Genomic DNA, 21,526 nt, shown 5'->3' on the forward strand with positions numbered 1-21,526 from the left:
TAAGTCAGCAAGGCCAGCAAAATTCTCAGAGAGAAATCTCAATGGGAAAACATGGATGTTCTCTGTTTTGTTATGCTGGTCACAGTGTGGCATTTATTGAATCCTTGGGCCAGATCCTCAACTAGTATAAATTGCATCACTCCATAAAAGTCAATGGATAGAAGCTGATTTACACCAAATGAGGATCTAGCCCCAAAAGATTATCATTCTGTTTCTTTTTCATTTCACCACTTTTATATAAGATGAAAGGAACAGGTGAAATGGTATCAAATGGTTTAATTACTTTGGAAAGAATTTTAAACACATTATTAAGTTCTCAGAGAAAAGAAGTGAAGGCGGGAGTGCAATTTAGTAAATGATGTTCCTATGTTTCTGTAAAATATAGGGCTTCTCTAGCCATGGCACTACTATTAGAGTTAAGGGGTGAAATTCTGGTGCCACTGAAGTCAATGGGAAATTGCCATTGTCCTCAGTGGAGCCAGTATTTCACCCAAGACCCCTGAAGAATAAGATGGTCATTGTAAGCAGAGATATCTGATCTATAGAGTTTTTGCCATTGAGGCATAAATATAGTGGCCATTGAGTTGTAAATGTGTGTCCACAGATACCACAGTTCTTCCCTATACTTGGGTACCTGTGGAAAATAACTATAACTATATGGACTCCATTAGCAAATGCTGACTCTTCAGTGGTGACCATTGTAACTCGGGCACCTCTTCATTTTTTACATCCTGTTAACAAGGATTTGACTATTTTTTTAGAGAAAATATATCTGAAATGTAGAACATGAAACGAGGAGGCCAACAGGTAAACTATAAAAAAGAACAAGGAAAAGAAGTGAATTAGAGTATAGAGAAAACACTCTTCTGTTTCTTTAGAGAAGCAAAAGGAATGACATGTGATGAATATGAACATGAAAAAGTTTTGCAATAGTTTTGTGTTTTTAATGAATAAAGCACCCACGAAATTACAAATATATTCAATGATTGCTGAAGTACAAATTATAGCTCCCCATGCACAACTGTGTTTCCCCGCTTAGTGCCCCCATCCAGGAGTCACCCCATTCTCCATGAGTTCTCAGAGACAATTGCTAATGGTTCCAAGATTACTTTAGCTACTTCCTTAAGAACCCTAGAGGGAACTTCATCAAGCCCTGCTGGCTTGAATACATCTAACTTATCTAAATATTATTTTAACTATTCTTTCCTTATCGTGGCTTGGTTTTTTCTCTCTTGTTGTCAATATTAACTGCGTTCAGTATCTGATAAAATTAACTCTTTTAGTAAAGACTGAAGCGAAGAGGCACAAAATGCCTTTTTGGTGCTGCCCATTCTCTAGCTCATTTAAGTTCATTCTTAGATGGTAAATGCATCTTTTGGTGTTGTGATAAACTCAGGACAGACATCTGCAAGGGGTGGGGGGTAAGAAAACAGTCCCAGAAGGTTAAAAGGCCCTCCTCCCTATCAACTGGGGAGGGGTGACTCCAGGTCAATCCGGTTCAGCTGAGAAGGGGTTACCAGAGATCAATTAGGATCCACTGAGAGGGAGTTACCTGAGATCAATTAGAATCAGCTGATTCCAACTAAGGGCTGCCTGAGACCTTTTTTAAACCCTCCCCTATTGGGAGGAGAGAAAGAGAGAGAGAGAGAATAGGAGTCAGAGTCAAGCTGCCAGTAGGGTAGGAGCAGCAAGACAGCAAGCCTCACCAGGAGGGGAAGCTACATTCACTCTGCTTAGAGAGAAATGTAGCCCAAAAGACTGGCTGAGAGAAGGAATGGACTGCCCCTGTGCAGCCAAGAAGGACTGTTTTACCCAAGCCCGTCTCACCAAGGCTAAAAACAACTGAGGCTGTGAGACCAAGAAGGTACCTTGCCACAGTGTGCAGGGATGGTATGTGGCCCAGATCTTCCTGGGCTCTTCACAGTTGGTGGATTGTGGTTCTACATCCAGAGTAACTGGCCATGAAATGTTTGTTCAGAATTTCTCCACCCTCCACTTTGTCCACCTGATCTCTATTCTGAATAAGAAGGAGTTACTCCATCCTCAGATGGATGCTGCAGACCCCGAGCATGCTCAATATTGAGACAGGGTGAAAGTTCAGTTAATTGGCAGAGAATCCAGGAGAGCTAAGACGGCACCCTGGCAAAGAGTCAAGCAGGTGTTGGGGTCGGCAGAATCATAACTCTGAGGTAAACAGCAACAGTGAGCATGTGCTGAATGAAAGAGATGGGAGAACTAACCTGGGCCAGCTTGGGGCTGTTTCTTCTGGTAGCTGAAGATGAGGTAATGTGTGTTAGAATAATATAAAAAAGCAGTGCCGGCAGGCAGTTGGTCAGTCAGGAGGAAGGCAGTAATCAGGAGAAGTTGGATGAAGAGAATGGAAATCAGGAAGAAGAGCTGCTGGAAGACAGCTTAGAGTTCTGAGGAGAGCTCTCATGAAGAAAAGCACTTACAACAGCACAGACGGTAGCTTCAGCAGCAGCCTCAATATCGGCAACACTGAAACAAAATAACTAACGCACGAAGGACAGAGAAGCTGCTGGGAGTGAGCTGTGAACAGAGGAAGGGAGCCGTGACACTGCACCTCAGATTCTTCATAGGAGTATGATTTTGATATGATTATAATGTAATTATGATGCATCTGGTTCAAGATATGTCTTGTGAAGTGACATTGGAGTAGTTATGATTTGCTTAAAACAGGGGTCGGCAACCTATGGCACACGTGCCAAAGACGCTGTGAATTAAAGTGAATAAATGAAGACTCTGCACACCACTTCTGAAAGGTTGCGAACCCCTGGCAGCAGCAGCGTGCCATTAAAAATCCTGCCCTGCCCAGTCCGGCCTGGCCCGGCCCGGCTGGGCCCGCTCTTCTCTGCCCCCTCCCGCAGGCGCAGGGGGCAGAAGCTTGGTCCTGCTGGCTCCTCCCCCACAGTGTGCTGGGTTCCTGCCCCTCCTCCTCCTCTCCGTTCCTCCCTGCCGGCCGATCAGCTGTTGGCCCTTGCGAGGGTGTGGGGGAGGAGCGGGGTCAGTGTGCTTGCTGCTCCCGGCGGAGGCAGAGAAGAAGCGGGGGCAGGGCCTTGGAGAAGGGGGGTGGTGGAAGTGGGGCATACCCCCTCCAGCCCCCTGCTGTGAGCACCCCACGATTTCAGCCCACACCCCCAGCCCTCTGCCCTGATCCCCCTCACACACACCCAGCCCTCTGCCCTGAGCCCTGCAGCCCCGCACACCCCCAGGCCCCTGCCCTGAGCCCTGTACCCCCCTCACGCACACCCAGACCTCTGCTTGACTCCTTCACCCCCCCATGACCCCAGCCCTGACTCTGGTACCCCCCCACATACCCATCCCCCCACACCGCATGCACCCCCACATCCTGACTCTTGCACCCCCCACATATCCACCCCCCTCCCTGAGCACCAAACAGGAGCTCCTGCATCCCCCTCCCCCCACATTCCCACCTGCACCCCTCCCACCAAATGGGAACTGCCCAGGTAAGCTCTCCACACCCAAACCTCCTGCCCCAACCCTGAGCACCCTCTCACATTCTAGCTCCAAGCCAGACTCTACACCCCAACCCCCAGCCTGCTCTTTCACCCCCAGCCCTGTGCTCAGTGCACACCCACCCTCAACTCTGTGCAGAGAGACAGGAAGAGAATGGGCCAGAACCAGGGAGAAGGTAGGCACCCACTGTATGTGGGCAGGGCTGGGACCCCAGACCGGCAGCAGGCTAAGTGGGTCCAGCAGCCGGAATCCCGGCTGGCAGGAGTCGATGGACTGAACCCCAGACTGGCAGCGGGCTGAGTGGCATGGGGCTAAGCCGCTCAGCCCACTGCCGATCTGAGGTCCCAGGGGCCGGCCCCGCACAGCCCACTGCCAGTCTGGGGTTCTGGCTGCCGGCCCCTTGCCAGCCAGGGTCCCAGCCACAGGCCCCACTAAGCCCGCTGCTGGCCTAGGTGAACAGAACCCCAGACCAGCAGTGGGCTGAGCGGGCCGGAGGCAGAAGTAAACATTTTAATTTTAAATGAAGCTTCTTAAACATTTTGAAAACCTTGTTTAATTTACAATACAACAATAGTTTAATTATACAATATATAGACTTCTATAGGGAGAGAGATCTTCTAAAAACATTAAAATGTATTACCGGCACGTGAAACCTTAAATTAAAGTGAATAAATGAAGACTCTGCACACCACTTCTGAAAGGTTGCGAACCCCTGGCTTAATATGATTATCCTATTCATATGCATGTATCATTTTTGTATCTGAAGTTATGAATATTGACTATGTATCTGTATTTCAAATGTAGTTACAAATGGGTGACACCCACTAGGCAAAATGCTTGCTGTCTAGACAGCTAGTTGTGAAGGGTCTATTCAGGGAAATGGGCCACTAGGGGAAACAGGCCTTAGGAGAAGCTTATCCCCCACTTGGTGAGCCTTCCTGGAAACGTTTCAGCCAGCCTGTAAGCAATGGCTTCTATGACTCAGCAAGGCATGCAAGGGCATGTGACCAGACCACATAACTCCATTTTGGTACCTGTATTTTTCCACAAACTGGACTGGGAACTGAGTTTGGAACAAAGGCTCCCCGACATATGGAAAAGCTATATAAGGCAGGGAGTGACATCATCTTGGGGCCTCTCTCCCCACCAATGAGAACTCCTGGAAACACCTGAGGAGCAAAGATTGAACTGGAGGAAGTGCTGGTCCCAGGCTAAAGGGATTTCTAGCCTGTGTATGGAAACTTGGCGGACTGCTTGTATCATCAGTCAGGGTGAGAAATTGCTAATTCAAGTCCTAATGAGTATATTAGGGTAGTTTTCATTTTTGTTTATTTGCGAGGTAATCTGCTTTGATCTGTTTGCTATCACATATAATCACTTAAAATCTATCTTTCTGTAGTTAATAAACTTGCTTTATGCTTTATCTTAACCAGTGTATTTTGAGTGAAGTGTTGGGGAGAAAGTCTCAGCTTGGTTAACACAAGCTTGTTGTGCATATCCTTCATACATCGAGGGGAAGGAAGACTATATTAATGAGCTTACATTGTACAGATCCCCTTGCAGTGTAAAATAGTATAATTCTGGGTTTATATTCCAGCAGGGGTGCAAAGTGGGGGAGCTGAGAAATTGGCTGTATGTCCTTGAGTGGCTTAGGTAAAGCACTCAGGTAACTCAGTGGGACCTGCCGTCAGCCACCTGCTGTCATGTTGGGTGATAACAGGTTCTGGTGAGGCTGCCTGAATCTCCAACAAAGCAGTGTGAAAGAGGCCTGCCCACCTTGGGGGTTTTAGAGCCCACAGAGGTTCCCACGGCTCACAGACTGCACCCCAAGGGTGACAACCCATCACAGGAGTTGACTGAGAATAAACTGCAACAGTAGCAGAGCTGAGCAGCAATAGTGACTAAAGAAGAATACCAAAGAATTTATAAAGTAAGCCTGCCAGTTTTTAAATATAATTTTTAGTGTAGCATAGTACTTAATATGTGTATGCTTGAAGTGTGTGTGTATGTTTTAATTGTATTTTACTTACGTAAAACTTAAAGTATAATTTAAAAACTGCGGTCAGAAATTTGTTACAAACTGGCAATTTGTAGCAAAGCGCTTCTCTTAGAATCATTTAAACTGTATGCTATTTTGGTTTGAATGCCCTTTTAATTCACAATAAGGGATTGTGTCTTATTTAGAATTTTTAGATTAGACTATATTAGGGATTTTTAGTTACTTGAATAAAAAGACACTTTGTTTTGGAAGATATACTGCCTGTGTCAATCACTTTATCAGAAGGTTATATCTATGTCCTTTAGTGTTTCCTTAACAACCCCGGAAATTCATACCTTGTGAAGAACAGACTATGGGGCTGATAGGCAGATTATTATAGGGACATCCCAAAATCCATTGTTTGGGGTAACAGGTTCACCTCAGGACTGGGGACTCCTGCAGGCTCTAGGACGCTGCGAGATCAGAGGATCCTAGACCTCAGGCTGCAGCCCTAGCTAAGAAGTCTACACTGCACTGAAACAGCCCCACAGCCTGAGCCCCGCAAGCCCAAGTCAACGGGCATGGGCCAGCCATGGGTTTTTAATTGCAGTCTAGACATACCCTTAGAGGATCCCATACTCTTTGGAGATGTGATTCATGCAAAGGGGGAGTGGCTGGACTTCCCTGTGTCCCACTGATCTCAGGGGCTGTTCTGGGCTCCTAAGAGCCACTGGCAGCTGCTATCTGATATGTTGGTAGTTTACGATGGGGACCATCATAGTAAGAGCAGGTTCAAGATTGGGGAAATGCTGAGCTGTACTGTACGCTCCTCATCCATAGTGAAGGACCTAGGTCTACACATTTATACTGTGCACAGAAAAGGTGAAATTTTCAAAGCACCTAAGTGTCTTTGAAACCTAGGTCCCATTGACTTCCCCACTGACCTTTTGTTCTTATTGCTCTATTAATGTGAATGACAAAACGTAGAGTTATTTGACAGTTGATTTTATAAGCATTATGGGGTCAATCCTGCTCCCTTCTCCTCTGCTGTGGGTTAGAATTGAATATGAGAAGTCCATGCAAAGGACTCCCCACTCCAAGATAGCTCCTTGGATGTCCCTGTAGCAGAGTTTGAATGGTAGGGCCAGGTAAGGAGAAGTGGGAGTGAGGCCAGTGGATCCACTGCTATACAGATCTACAGCCAGTGCCCTTACAGAGCATGTGGTGCAGAAGCACCAGCATCATGAATTCCTACTTCTTGGCTGCAGCAATGGTCATGGAGTGGTATAACAATGACCCTGTGGCCTAAAGGGAGAGGATTTCTTTCTTTCCAGGCCCCATGGAACACCCTATCTGCTGGCTCCAAAGCCAGTAGGGGACAGGATTAAAGAGACTGTTTACAGTAACTTGAAACAGATCAATACCTGAGTGCATGGTTCCTGGCCAAGCTTGGCTGACGCTCCTGCAGCATCTCAAAAATGTTTGGTTGGCGTAGAAATGCAACAATCTTGTCATTGTAAGCTGGAATAGATAAAGACCACAGAGGCTTTTCTTTACTCTAGCAACAAGTGACACTTTTGGAGATGATGACAACTGTGCTACTGAAAATTACTCATCAAATTGTGATAATACAGCATACAGAATAAAGCACACAGTAATACAATATGATCACCATCAATATAATATTCCCTGGCTCCTCATTAAGGAAGAGTTGGTAGAGAGCTAGATAAGGGATATGACTGTTGAATGGTCTTAAACCAGTTCCCAAGGAGCCCCACTAGAAAGAAAAAATAGGCCCTACTTACCTAGAGGTAATGACTCATGATGGTGCTGGTTTCGAATTGCTGTTACTAGGCTGTTGCCTGGTCTGGTCAACAGAGAAACGCCTCTATTCCGAGAGACTTCTGATGCCTAAAATGAGAGAAGGAAAGAAAAATGTTGTAATTAGACATTTAGCTACATATTAGTCAATAAAAAATTTTATTATGTCTTTTTACTTTTGCGACTTTAATCCAAAATCATGAGATTGACTGACTCAGTTTAGGGATTTTTTTTTTTTTTTACTGTTATTGGTCACAGTTTTCAACATCCATATTCTAAAGCTGTGATATATTCTGCATAGTCCCAGTCTAGAGAAATTACACATGGAATCAACAACATGCATATTAATACCATAGAAATAATTTAGGCACAAGTTTTCATGAAAAAGGAATGGCTTTGCACTCTGATGGTCAAGTTTTTGTTCAGCTTCAAAGAGGCACATAATTCTGGGTTTGCAAAGGGATGCACACTATGTCCTTGTCTACACTATACAATTTTATCTCTTTAGCTATGCCAGCATAGTTAGAGCAGCAATTCCTCCCTTCCCCAGTGTCAATTCAGTTATACTGGTATAAAATGAGCTCATAAAGGTGTATAACTTATTCCAGTCTGACAATGAAATATAAACTACAAGTGCCTTATACCAGTGCCTCATAAAGTGCCTTATATCAGTATAACTGCATCTTTTACAGGCATAACAGTATTAGTAAAAAGTCACATCCCTAATCAACCTTGCTATGCAAGTCAAATTTTTTAAGTGTAGAACAGGCCTTTGCATTCCATTATTACATTTGCATATGCAAATACCACATTCAGGTAGAAACAGCTATTTGTGCAATTTTTTGAGTAAAAAAATTAAGGACACTTTTGTTTAATTTGGCCCTAAAATATTCATTTGGCACACGGGGATGGAAATTATTGTTGTAATAACATGAGGAAAAGATATATCAGAACAGAAAGGGGTAATATTCCCCAGAAGTGAATATGAGTAACTTAACAAGAATTTATGTAAGAGGCATGCGTATGCATGGCTTCTGTTTATCCAAACAGAAGCAGTACGTGTCCAACACTGTCCCTGGTTTGGGCCTTGTCTACATCAGGAAAATGACCCACTGTTGACAGTGATTATCAGCTATGCTTTGCCATGGATTTTTTCCAACTGTTGAAGAAAGCTGCCAGTATAGACAAGCTGATAACAAACACTGACATCAAAAGCATTACTAAGGCCATATTTCACAAAATAATAGCTGGCAAAATCCAGCTACTCCCTCCAGTGCCTCTCCACCATGCGTGGCCACTGGTTTTGGCTCAAATTCCTACCTGTTCTTTTTAAGGTAAGTTTATAAGATCTAGTATGCCCTGTCATCATACAATGGCAGTGGCCATCCCAGAAGGGAAGCCAACTGGAGAGAATGGTGACACTTCACCATTGCTACTGATCTTTTTTGATTTCTGGAGGTGTAGCAGGATTCTAGACACAGATTGTCCTCTAGTCTTTAGCTGTTGACTTCAATAAAACTTCAGTTTACACTAGCTGAGTATCTGGCCTATTAAGTTTTTTAAAGGGTAGCTGGGATTAGCCTTGACCTTTTAGCTCTGCAGAAAGGGGGAAATGGATGCCCTTGCACCCAAAATTGTAGAAATTTTACAGGACAAATGCTACATAATGCTACTGAAGATCAAGAAACTTAAAAATGGACATCAAAAGCCTTTATAGGGGTCTTTAATTTAGGAAGATACTTCATTGCAATGGAAAAACAGGAATCGGAGTGAACAATTTTTGAGTAAATCAATTTTGTGGAGTGGAATAGGAATAGGAAGGTGTTCTAGAATATTCACAATATGTTCTTATATGAAATATGAGGCACAGATTAAGGAGGAAAGTGCATTTTGGAAAGGTCTGTCTTTTGGCAGTTGTGGTATGGTTTTGTGTAGAAGAGCTTAGAAACAATAGTGGCCCATCAATAAAAGCTGTACAATTATTATCTCTGCTTTTTCCAGAGAATGCTTTTTACACGTGAAGGTGAAGAAAGCTGACTTAATCAGGAAGTCATATTTGTATATTCCAATCTCATAAGGGAGGCTTAATTTAGAAGTACATTTGAGATGTTAAAATGTGAGGTGTTGATTCAAGGGCAACTATACTGAACCTTGCAGGCTGTTAAACCTTTTACTGGAAGGCATTTTCTCCAGCTCACAAATAACTTTTGTGGCTCTTTTCTGCACCGTTTCCAGTTTTTCAAAATCCTTTAAAACATATAGACACCTGAACTGTACACCAGTATCTGTCTCAGCAGCACCAAATACAGAAGTAAAATCCCCTCCCCACTCACTACTCCCCTGCTTATACATCTGAGGATCAACTTAGCCCTCTTTGCCAAAGCATCGCACTGGGAGCTCATGTTCAGTTGCTTTTCCACTATCACCCTAAATCCATTTTCAGAGTCACTGTATTTTTAGATATAGTCCCCCATTCTGTAGGTATGGCCTGCACTCCTTGTTCCTAGTTGTATAACTTTCCATTTGGCTGCATTAAAATGCATTTTGCTTGAATGGACCCAGCTTGCTATGTGATCCTGATCATTCTGTAGGACTACCCAGTCCTCATCATTATATACCACTCTGTCAATCTTTGTGTTATCCACATGTTTTATCAGCAGTGATTTTATATTTACTTCCACATCACTGATGAAAATGTTGAACAGCCGTGGGCCTAGTACTGATCCCCAAGGCGGCCCAGTAGAACATCCTTCCTCCATTCAATGATGATTCTCCACAGACAACTACTTTTTGAGATCTGTCATTTTTAGCCAGTTCTTAATCCATGTTATGTGTGTTTTATTGTTATTGTACAGCACTAATATTTTAATCAGAATGTTGTGTGGTACGAAGTCAAATGCCTTACAAAATTCTAAGTCTATTACCTCTATGCAGTTACATTTATCAAACGTCTAATCACATCAAAGAACGAAATCAGAACTGTTTGACAAGACCTATTTTCCATAAAGTCATGCTGACTGGCATTAATTATATCCCTATTCTTTACTCTCAGTGCAAAGACCATAATTGCCCTTCATTAAATTGAGGAGGAGGATGAGAAACAGTTGATTTATTTAATTGATGCTGACAGATCTTTAAAATCTCCAGTTTGCTTCTCTCCTGCTGTTTAGAGGGCTCTCCTTGCTGCTTAGCAGAGGAGCCAGCGGAACTTCAAGTAGCTGGCAAGTGGCCAGAGGGAAGCGTGTTTTGACATGTTTTTCCTCTCTCTCTCAAACCTAAGTGAGTCTCTGGGATTTCCCCATGGGCATGATTTATAGGACAAAAACATATCCCATTCATATTAACAATAGCTATCGTGGTATGAAACCTTTTGGTCTTGGTAAATTTGTTTTGGTGCTAGAGTCTTCTGCTCTGTAAAAGGTGGGCTTTTAGAGCCTGACCCAAAGCCCACAAAAGTCAATGGGAGTCTTTCCACTGGGCATCAGGACCTAGGAGTAGTTTGCAATTTCCTCAAGTGTGTTCATTATTCAACAGTATTCTCGTTATTTAACAGTATTAGACTGTTTCATCTGTTTTCTTTCTCTCTCTCTTTTTCTTAAACAACTTTATGGATTTATAGTGCACAGTTCTCTGCTAGTCCTTGATATATGAGCTGCACGTGTTTGTTAGGTTTGGCAAGTAAGCCATTGTTTCTGTTCCCTGGTTGGATGAATGTGGAAGCACTTCCAGGGTAAATGCTTCCACTAGCATGGATTACTGTGTGCACAACTTTCAGATTTGCTTTTTGTGAACCAGCTGTGGCAGCAAAATTCAATTATAGATAGAAGGTGGGTGAGGGAATATCTTTTATTGGACCATCTTCTGCTGGGGAAAGAGACAAGCTTTCGAGTGACACAGACCTCTTCTTCAGGTCAGGTTTACTTCAGCTCTGTGTTGCTCAAAAGCTTGTCTCTTTCACCAAAAGAAGTTGGTCCCATTAAAGATATTATCTCACCCAGTTTGTCTCTCTAATATCCTGGCACCAACACGGCTACAACACTGCAAACAGTAAAATTCAGTGCTATATTGCTGGCAGAAATTGATTGCTAAGTCAGGGTAGTAGGCATGACAGAAGCAAATTCATTAACAAATTTATGTGAACATTTGAGAAAAATGTTGTTGTTCACCCACGATGGGAAAATTCACACAACCCTTCAGTGCTCTCTCTCCCCTGCCAGTACTGATATCCCAGAAGCACTGATGTTGTTGCCTCCAGTCCCACGCACTAGTCCAAAACAGCCTCTCCAAGGGGGCGGGGTGGCACAGCATGATCCTGCTGGAGTTAACATTGATAGGGTCAATATCAACTCCCCTAAGAATTTTCCTGCTGGTTTTCTGGGAGAGGATGATGAATACAACAGCTGTTCCCTTGGCTGTGATCCACTCCCAACTTGTTCCTCCTCCCCTCCATCCCCACAACCCTAAAAAGCCTCTACCATGTGCAGTTCTGCAGGTGGGAGAGAAATGCTGGTGCTTTAGCATCCCTGCCTCCACGATCATTTGGGCCTCGAGTGGCATTTATGCTCCCGTCATCCCCTCCACACTGTGCAGTGGGGAATGTTATCTCCATGCAACAGAGAAAAGATCATTTGAAATGATTTCAGTATCATAAAGCCTATCATCAGTAATCTAACAGCATGGAAACACACCTCAGCACACATTACTACACATAATAGGGAGAATATCTTATCAGATACTAGAGTCACAGTGAGCTGCTGAACTGTCAGGCCATAATTGTATTGGATGCCTTGATTTTATTAAAGCCTGGGCCAGAACCTCAAACACTGAGTCTTCCTTCAAAATCTATTTCCATTGTCTTATCAATTTGGTTGATTTGCATTAGAGAGGGTCATATGTCTACAGTCTGCTATTGACAGGTCATTCGATAAATACTCTAGCAAGAAAGAAATATGAAGCCACTATCTTTTGAAAGATAAAAAGTCACAAAAGCATTTATTAAAACCCTTCAGATATAAGGGATATTTTAAAGTGTGCAAAAGACAGGTGTCAGATAGAATGGTGCTGTTATTCCTCTCATGTCTGCATTCTGTTTCACTATCCCAAATGCATCTGCTGTCAACGGTAGGGCAGCATCCTGGGACCTCAAGCTTTCTTTGCCTTTATTATACTTCTCTTTTCCCCCAAGTCTTCCTCTTGCACAGTCAAGTGTCACTTCATTTTGTGGATGTCCTACAGGTACCTCAGAACACAGCCAAGTTACAGTGATGGATGTTACAATAAGAAGGTGTCTGAGTATAGGAAAGCAATATATGAAGAGTGGTGAATGGCTGTCATTAGTGGTGAATGGCTGTCATCTTCTCCTGAAGATGGAGCTATTCCAATTTATCCCAGTGGAGGATCAGGCCCAATACACGCCAGACGGAAGTGAACAGACTGAGCTATATACAGTAGCTGAGACAGTGGAAGCACAGGATCATTCTCTGAGAAAGGACTGTATGTGGGTAGGGGGATGGAAAGAAGCCATAATTGGCAGAGCAAAGAGAGCAGCTGAGAGTATAGGAAGAGATGATAACATGGAGGTAGTTGGGAGCATGGCCACAAAGGGATTTGAACACATGGTGAGTGAGTCCGTAGCAGATTCAAAGGCAAAGGAGGTTTTCATCTTGAGGGTGATGTACTGCTGGGTATACAGGTTGAATATATGGGTGTGTAGTAGCATTCTGAACAGACTGGAATTTGGATACAAGTGACTTTGGGAGGCCATGAGAAATGAGTTTCAATGTTCAAGGCATGAAGTGACAAATTCATGAATGAGTGGGTCAGCAGAGTCAGTGTCAAGGAAGTGGCAGATATAGGGCTGATAGCATGAAGACTTGAGAGGAGAAAAGGAGAACTCAGGGTTCAGGGAAACTAAGATTAAGGAGCTGGGAGAACAGTATATGAGGGTTTAGATTTTTCTTTGGCCAAATGGGATTACTGGGGTGAAATTCCAAATGCTTTTAAGCTGCATCTGCTTGTCAAAAGCTAAAAATAAGAACCATCATGTGCCCTAGCACAGGGTTCCTGCCTCATACTGAGAACGAGGGGCGATCAGCGGGTTATCTCAAGCGCCTATATACAAGTGCACAAAGCCTGGGAAACAAGCAGGGAGAACTGGAGGTCCTGGCAAAGTCAGGGAATTATGATGTGATTGGAATAACAGAGACTTGGTGGGATAGCTCACATGACTGGAGTACTGTCATGGATGGGTATAACCTGTTCAGGAAGGACAGGGAGGCCAGAAAAGGTGGGTGAGTTGCACTGTATGTAAGGGAGCAGTATGACTGCTCAGAGCTCAAGTATGAAACTGCAGAAAAACCTGAGAATCTCTGGATTAAGTTTAGAAGCGTGAGCAACCAGGGTGATGTCGTGGTGGGAGTCTGCTATAGACCATCGGACCAGGGGGATGAGGTGGACGAGGCTTTCTTCCGGGAACTCGCAGAAGCTACTAGATCGCACGCCCTGGTTCTCATGGGCGACTTCAATCATCCTGATATCTGCTGGGAGAGCAATACAGCGGTGCACAGACAATCCAGGAAGTTTTTGGAAACTGTAGGGGACAATTTCCTGGTGCAAGTGCTGGAGGAACCAACTAGGGGCAGAGCTCTTCTTGATCTGCTGCTCACAAACCGGGAAGAATTAGTAGGGGAAGCAAAAGTGGATGGGAACCTGGGAGGCAGTGACCATGAGATGGTCGAGTTCAGGATCCTGAAACAAGGAAGAAAGGAAAGCAGCAGAGTAAGGACCCTGGACTTCAGAAAAGCAGACTTTGACTCCCTCTGGGAACTGATGGACAGGATCCTCTGGGAGAATAACATGAGGGGGAAAGGAGTCCAGGAGAGCTGGCTGTATTTTAAAGAATCCTTATTGCGGTTACAGGGACAAACCATCCCGATGTGTAGAAAGAATAGTAAATATGGCAGGCAACCAGCTTGGCTTAACAGTGAAATCCTCGCTGATCTTAAACACAAAAAAGAGGTTTACAAGAAGTGGAAGATTGGACAAATGACCAGGGATGAGTATATATATATATATTGCTCGGGCATGTAGGAATGAAATCAGGAAGGCTAAATCACACCTGGAGTTGCAGCTAGCGAGGGATGTTAAGAGTAACAAGAAGGGTTTCTTCAGGTATGTTGGCAACAAGAAGAAAGCCAAGGAAAGTGTGGGCCCCTTACTGAATGAGGGAGGCAACCTAGTGACAGAGGATGTGGAAAAAGCTAATGTATTCAGTGCTTTTTTTGCCTCTGTCTTCACGAACAAGGTCAGCTCCCAGACTACTGCACTGGGCAGCACAGCATGAGGAGGAGTGGCCAGCCCTCTGTGAAGGAAGAAGTGGTTCGGGACTATTTAGAAAAACTGGACTTGCACAAGTCCATGGGGCCGGATGCGTTGCATCCGAGAGTGCTAAAGGAATTGGAGGATGTGATTGCAGAGCCATTGACCGTTATCTTTGAAAACTCATGGCGATCGGGGGAAGTCCCGGAAGACTGGAAAAAGGCTAAAGTAGTGCCAATCTTTAAAAAAGGGAAGAAGGAGGATCCTGGGAACTACAGGCCGGTCAGCCTCACCTCAGTTCCCGGAAAAATCATGGAGCATGTCCTCAAGGAATCAATTCTGAAGCACTTAGACGAGAGGAAAGTGATCAGGAACAATCAGCATATATTCACCAAGGGCAAGTCATGCCTGACTAATCTAATTGCCTTCTATGATGAGATAACTGGTTCTGTGGATGAAGGGAAAGCAGTGGACGTGTTATTCCTCGACTTTAGCAAAGCTTTTGACAAGGTCTCCCACAGTATTCTTGTCAGCAAATTAAAGAAGTATGGGCTGGATGGATGCACTACAAGGTGGGTAGAAAGTTGGCTAGATTGTCGGGCTCAATGGGTCGTGATCAATGGCTCCATGTCTAGTTGGCAGCCGGTATCTAGCGGAGTGCCCCAAGGGTCGGTCCTGGGGCCAGTTTTGTTCAATATCTTCATTAATGATCTAGAGGATGGTGTGGATTGCACCCTCAGCAAGTTTGCGGATGACACTAAACTGGGAGGTTTCAGAGTAACAGCCGTGTTAGTCTGTATTCGCAAAAAGAAAAGGAGTACTTGTGGCACCTTAGAGACTAACCAATTTATTTGAGCATAAGCTTTCGTGAGCTACAGCTCACTGGGAGGAGAGGTAGATATGCTGGAGGGTAGGGATAGGATACAGAGGGACCTAGACAAATTGGAGGATTGGGCCAAAAGAAATCTGATGAGGTTTAACAAGGACAAGTGCAGAGTCCTGCACTTAGGACGGAAGAATCCAATACACCGCTACAGACTAGGGACCGAATGGCTAGGCAGCAGTTCTGCAGAGAAGCTGACAGTGGACTAGAAGCTGGATATGAGTCAACAGTGTGCCCTTGTTGCCAAGAAGGCCAATGGCATTTTGGTGTGTATAAGTAGGGGCATTGGCAGCAGATCGAGGGATGTGATCGTTCCCCTCTATTCGACATTGGTGAGGCCTCATCTAGAGTACTGTGTCCAGTTTTGGGCTCCACACTACAAGAAGGATGTGGAGAAATTGGAAAGAGTCCAGCGAAGGGCAACAAAAATTATTAGGGGTCTGGAACACATGACTTATGAGGAGAGACTGAGGGAACTGGGATTGTTTAGTCTACGGAAGAGAAGAATGAGGGGGGATTTGATAGCTGCTTTTAACTACTTGAAAGGTGGATCCAAAGAGGATGGATCTAGACTATTCTCAGTGATAGCGGATGACAGGACAAGGAGTAATGGTCTCAAGTTGCAGTGGGGGAGATTTAGGTTGGATATTAGGAAAAACTTTTTCACTAGGAGGGTGGTGAAACACTGGAATGCGTTACCTAGGGAGGTGGTGGAATCCCCTTCCTTAGAAGTTTTTAAGGTCAGGCTTGACAAGGCCCTGGCTGGGATGATTTAGTTGGGTTTGGTCCTGCTCTGGGCAGGGGGTTGGACTAGATGACCTCCAGAGGTCCCTTCCAACCCTGATATTCTATGATTCTATGATTCAACCTTTCCAGACGACTGTACCCCTTTCAGGAGCCTGATTTGTCTTGTGTACCCCAAGTTTCACCTCCCTTAAAAACTACTTACTTACAAAATCAGACATAAAAATACAGAAGTGTCACAGCACACTTGAAAAATTGCTTACTTTCTCATTTTTACCACATCATTGTAAAATGAATCAATTGGAATATAAATATTGTACTTCCATTTCAGTGTTTAGTATAGAGAGCAGTATAAACAAGTCATCGTCTGTATGAAATTTTAGTTTGTACTGATTTTGCTAGTGCTTTTTGTGTAGCCTGTTGTACAACTAGATAAAGATCTAGATGAGTTGATGTACCCCCTGGAAGATCTCTGTGTACTCCCAGTTCAGAACCACTTCCCTAGCAGATATACCATATATTTAGGAAGGGGTCTTAATGCTATAGTTACCTCTCCAGCACTGTAGCTGCGAAGTCGCTGGAGATGCTGCCTGTGAGTCAGATGATTAGGGAGACGGCCATTTTGAAGTGGGATCCTGGGATCGATGAAAGTGGTAGCACGGCTGTTGTGGTCAACAAAGAAGGACTGTAATAAAAAGAATACTGTATATTCATAAGCAGAAAGCTAACATGGTGAAAGAGTTGAGGGATGAGAAAGCAGCATACAAATTGAGCAGGGAATAGTGCGTATCATATGTGCCACATTTTGCAATCATGATCGTTCACAATTTACAGCTTAATGAGTTATTAGTCCAATATACCTTGTATTACTACAGTAACTCATTTTCTACCATACTAATTTGCCAAATTCCTTGAAATTGATTCAAACTGGTATCACCGTAATTTAAAACCAGCCAGTTCCCTTTTGGAGCTTGTCCCTCATTTTTAGGTGCAATGCACAACTCTAGTTGTGAGCATACTGATTATGCTCTATGGGCCTGATTCTACAAGGTGCTGAGTGCCTCCTGCCAGGTGCTGGCACCCTTAATTACCAGCAAAGTTAGTGGATGTTGATGGTGCTCAGTGTCACACAGGACTTGACCATTAGATTCCAGCATCACTTCTTTTTAAATGGACAACCAGCAGCTAGACATGAGGGGCCTGACGACAAGAAAGGCTGAGTGCTCGCAACTTCTAATGAGCTTCAACTCAGCCCCTCAAAATCAAGCCTTATTCTGTTAACTCCTTAGCCTTGCACCTGGAAAACTAGGGGAAAGTTCTGCCTTCATACCACATGCAACCTCATTTGTGGGTGTTTGGACTATGTTTTGGTTAGTCCCATTATTGAGTCTGGAGTCACAGGGCCCATTTCTCCTCTCAGTTACACTGGCATAAATCAGATATAACTCTTCTGAAATCAGTGGAGTCACAGTGCTGCAAAACTGCTGAAAGTAAGAGCAGAATCAGTTCATGCAGCTGAGACGTGGCTCTAAATCTGAACTCTCCCAAAGTATGAGGCAGAGGTATTCAGACAGAGTGTTTCTAGTCAGCATTATTAAGTCAAATATTATAAATATAGTGTTTGATTAGTGTGTGTGTGTGTGTGGGACAGAGGGGGGCGGGGGTTGGTGCAAGATTAAGAATGCCTGGTACAGCATTATACAATACTGGATGCTAGCACGAATTAGACCACACTTCTTAGTGTCCTTGTGTGATGACAGAAGATAGCATAGAGAATGACATTTCTAGGGGCTAAACCTAAGACAAAGGTTTTTATTGTCGGGAATAATTCTGTGTGCTCACTGATATACAAACCAGATAGTCACAAATTTTAAGTTCACAAGAAACCTTTCACGATCATCTAGCCTCGTGTGAGATCGGCAGGACAGGGAAATTCACCCAGTGATTAATTGTGTTGATGCTCTCACCTTGCCCTGTTGATCTGTTTTGATCTCCCAACCCCGTGGAAGTTCCAGTTGGGTGTCAGCAAACATGTTGATAAAATTTACCAGGTCCCTGTTGTGCTGATAGCGCTCAAAATTCCGAGCATCTCTGCGGATCTTTAGAATCATGTGCTTCAAGCAGGTGCTGTTAGTGAAGACTCGATAGGCACTCTAGGATAAGGAAATCAGGATAAGGAAATCAGTTCCAGTGTTTCAAAAATGCGTTTGGCTAGCAGATATGACATACAACCTTAAGGCCTGATACAAATCCCGCTGAAATCAACAGCAATCTTTCCATCGATTTCAATGGGCTTTGGATTAAGTTCTAAGTGAACACACAGAAATAACCAATTGCCACCTGGAAATGTGAAAATTCCATACCTCTATTCACAGTAGTTAACAGTACCAAACTGCCAGATATACAAAGGTAACTGTGCATATTTCTGGGGTATCACACATTTGAAATACATGCAGTTGTGTTTATTTCACTGATCACACATTCAGAGAGATGTACTGTTTGTGTGAATGTAGACTATCACAGGGTTCAAAAAAGAACTAGACAAGTTCATGGAGGATAGGTCCATCAATGGCTATTAGCCAGGATGGGCAGGGATGATGTCCCTAACCTCTGTTTGTCAGAAGCTGGGAATGGGCAACAGGGGATAGATCATTTGATGATTACCTGTTCTGTTTATTCCCCTGGGGCACCTGGCATTGGCCACTGTTGGTAGACAGGATACTGGGCTAGATGGACCTTTGGTCTGACCCAGTATGGCCATTCTTAGGTTCTTATGATACCATACAGATGTGAAAACATTCATAAAAATGTATTTGTGTCACCACTCAAGCCAACATGTTCAGTACTGATTATTTGTATCTCACACAAACATGACCAAGCCCTGATCCTGCAGTTGGGTTTGTCTGTACATATCTCACTGCAGGATCAGGGCCCCAAATGAGTCACGTTAATCTGAGATGGCACAGGGACGTGTAAATTACTCATGTACCGACAACTCTTTGTTGCACCCTGCAACTCTTCACTCCAGGGAGGATGCTCCCGAAAGGAGAGCAGGCGATGTTACCGCAACCTGCCCTCTTTTAGGGGCTTCATCAGGGAGGGCAGCATTAATTTCTGCTGGGGGCTCCCATGGAAGTTACTGAAGGAATGGGCTGCCCTTAGTACATCCTCAGGCTGCTTTGGTCATGCCACTCCCTGTCTATGCAACCTTCTTTTGGGGCCATACTGGCTCACTAAAGGCCCCTCGTTGACTCCAATATCATTAATAGATGTAAACAAGGGAAGAATCTGACCCAGTAACTTTGAATTTCTTTCCTTCTGTGCATTTAAATGCATTTTTAACTGTTATTTTTATTATTTAATATTTATATTACAGCAGCGTCCAGAGGCCCAAAACAGGGTAGGAGCTCTGTAGCGGGGTGGTCACCCGCTCCAGCCCTAACAGGGTTAAAACAGCCCGGGGGACAGGGCTGCCCCGGGGAAGCCAAAGGCTAGGCTGATGGGGGCTGGGGCCACGCCCCAACCAGGCCACACCTGGCCTTATAAAAGGCTGTGAGCCAGGCACTCAGGCAGTCTCTCTCTAGCTGTGGAGAGATGGGCCTAGCTGTGTGGGAGCTCACTAGGGTACCTAGAGTGAAGCAGGGCTGGGGAAAGGCCAGAGGAGCTGGGGAGCTCCAGGCTGGAAAAACCCCAGCCTGCAGGCCTTGCTGAAGGCCTAAAGCAGGTACTGGGATTGCAGAGGGGCAGCCCAACGTAAGGCAAAGGCAGCAGGTCCAAAGCCTCCCTGCCAATGATGAGTGGTACAGACTGCAGTCTGTCCCAGTGTGTGGGGGCTAGATGAGGACTGGCAGTAGCCGCTGAGGCAAGGTGGGGATAGAAGAGAGGATTCCTCGGGGAGGGGAGACCCAGACTGTGGGGGAGACTGCAGGGGGAGAACCCTGATGTAGAGGAGCACCGGGGTCCAGGAGGTACACGGGGGCCTGCAAGCAAGCGGGACACCAGCCTGCAGAAGGCGCTCCAGGATGACCAGCGGGAAGCGCTTGCGCTAGTGAGTCCACCCTGCTACAAGCTCCATTGCATTAAGTGCTGTGCAAACATAGAGGTAGATATGGTCTCTGCCCTGAAGATGTTATAACCTAAGAAAGTTTTCTGAATGCAAATATCTGAGGTCCTAGCATACTGCACAGCAGATGTTATATCATGATGTGCTACAACTGACCATTTCAGTATCACTTAGCAGCACTAGGGAAACCCAGAATTTCACATAGTTTTATCCCTCTAGGGACATAAAATATGTGTTAAACAAGAGTGTTTCCATTTTAGTTTTAACTGCTGGATAATATTTTCCAACTCAAATTTCACTGGCATAATTAACACTTCTAAATTTTAATCAGAGTTTGGTTAAAATGTTTTAATGGCTTTAAGCCTAAAGTTATGTAGTACACTATTTTTACAGAAATGGAATTTGTATGACTGTGTTGATAGGCTATTCTGGCTCCAATATCAAAGACAGCTTTGTAAACGAAGTGTAGGCATTCCTTGGTCTTAGTCACTTTTGTGACGAAGTTGGGACTCAGCATCTTGTGAGTTGTCCCTTATACCAACTAAGACTTGTTTCAAGATAGCTTATAAAATCTTTCAGTTCCTTTTGAGAGAAGACCCATTAGCATTAGTAACGGATTAACCTCAAAAGGTTCAGAAGGGATGTTATGATGTTTATCTTACCAAATATTATCCAAATCTCTAGAGAACAGCTTCTCCCAGGGAGATTTTGCAGACTTCCTGCTCCTAGTTGGCCTGAAATTAAACCTTTTTCACTGCATGTCAGTTTTCATTCCCAGTTGCAAGCAGGAAGTGAAGTCCCATTCTAACAATGGGAAAGAGAAATTATCTATGCTTTTCTGAACCTTTGAGAAGTTTGGTTTGGGTTAGAGGTAGGTTCAGTTCAGTTCTTATTTTATACAATAGAGCTGCATCATCCCTAGTCTGTAATTGCTCACTGAGTGCTAGGTTGTGCCCAGCTGCTTGAGTGTAAAAATTGCAGAGGACGCAAGAAGCCTTCCAGCTTCTGTGCAAGGCCATAAGAAGAGGGATCCAATAGAGGTTTCTGGACACCTTAAGCAGAAGGATGCAAAATGGGTGGGGAGGAGGCAGGGCTATGACCCCAGTTCCCTCTGCACCAGGCAGTAGAACTGGCTAGATGCATGGGGAATACGCTGCACCTTCTGAGAGGGAACAATTAGTGGGGGCAGGCCTGTGAGGTGCCAGGGAATTCCTCTCTGAGG

The 21,526-nt window shown here is 44.3% G+C and overlaps 1 protein-coding gene across 6 annotated transcripts in view; it reads right to left on the reverse strand.

Annotated features, from left to right (window-relative positions):
* Positions 1 to 21,526, reverse strand: part of HECW1 (HECT, C2 and WW domain containing E3 ubiquitin protein ligase 1) — a 353,016-nt gene that overhangs the window by 63,124 nt on the left and 268,366 nt on the right. For all 6 annotated transcript variants that reach the window (XR_012157436.1, XM_073332820.1, XM_073332821.1 and 3 more), the window contains 4 exons: positions 18,209 to 18,394; positions 16,792 to 16,926; positions 7,282 to 7,387; positions 6,901 to 6,997 (listed from right to left, as the gene is read on the reverse strand). Coding sequence is in view for 5 of the 6 variants with exons in the window: in XM_073332820.1 (XP_073188921.1) it covers positions 6,901 to 6,997; positions 7,282 to 7,387; positions 16,792 to 16,926; positions 18,209 to 18,394 (524 nt within the window). In the remaining variant the exon portion in view is untranslated. The remainder of the gene's footprint in view (positions 1 to 6,900; positions 6,998 to 7,281; positions 7,388 to 16,791; positions 16,927 to 18,208; positions 18,395 to 21,526) is intronic.

This window comes from Lepidochelys kempii, chromosome 2, assembly GCF_965140265.1.
Source record: "Lepidochelys kempii isolate rLepKem1 chromosome 2, rLepKem1.hap2, whole genome shotgun sequence".
Classification (NCBI taxonomy): Eukaryota; Metazoa; Chordata; order Testudines; family Cheloniidae; genus Lepidochelys; species Lepidochelys kempii.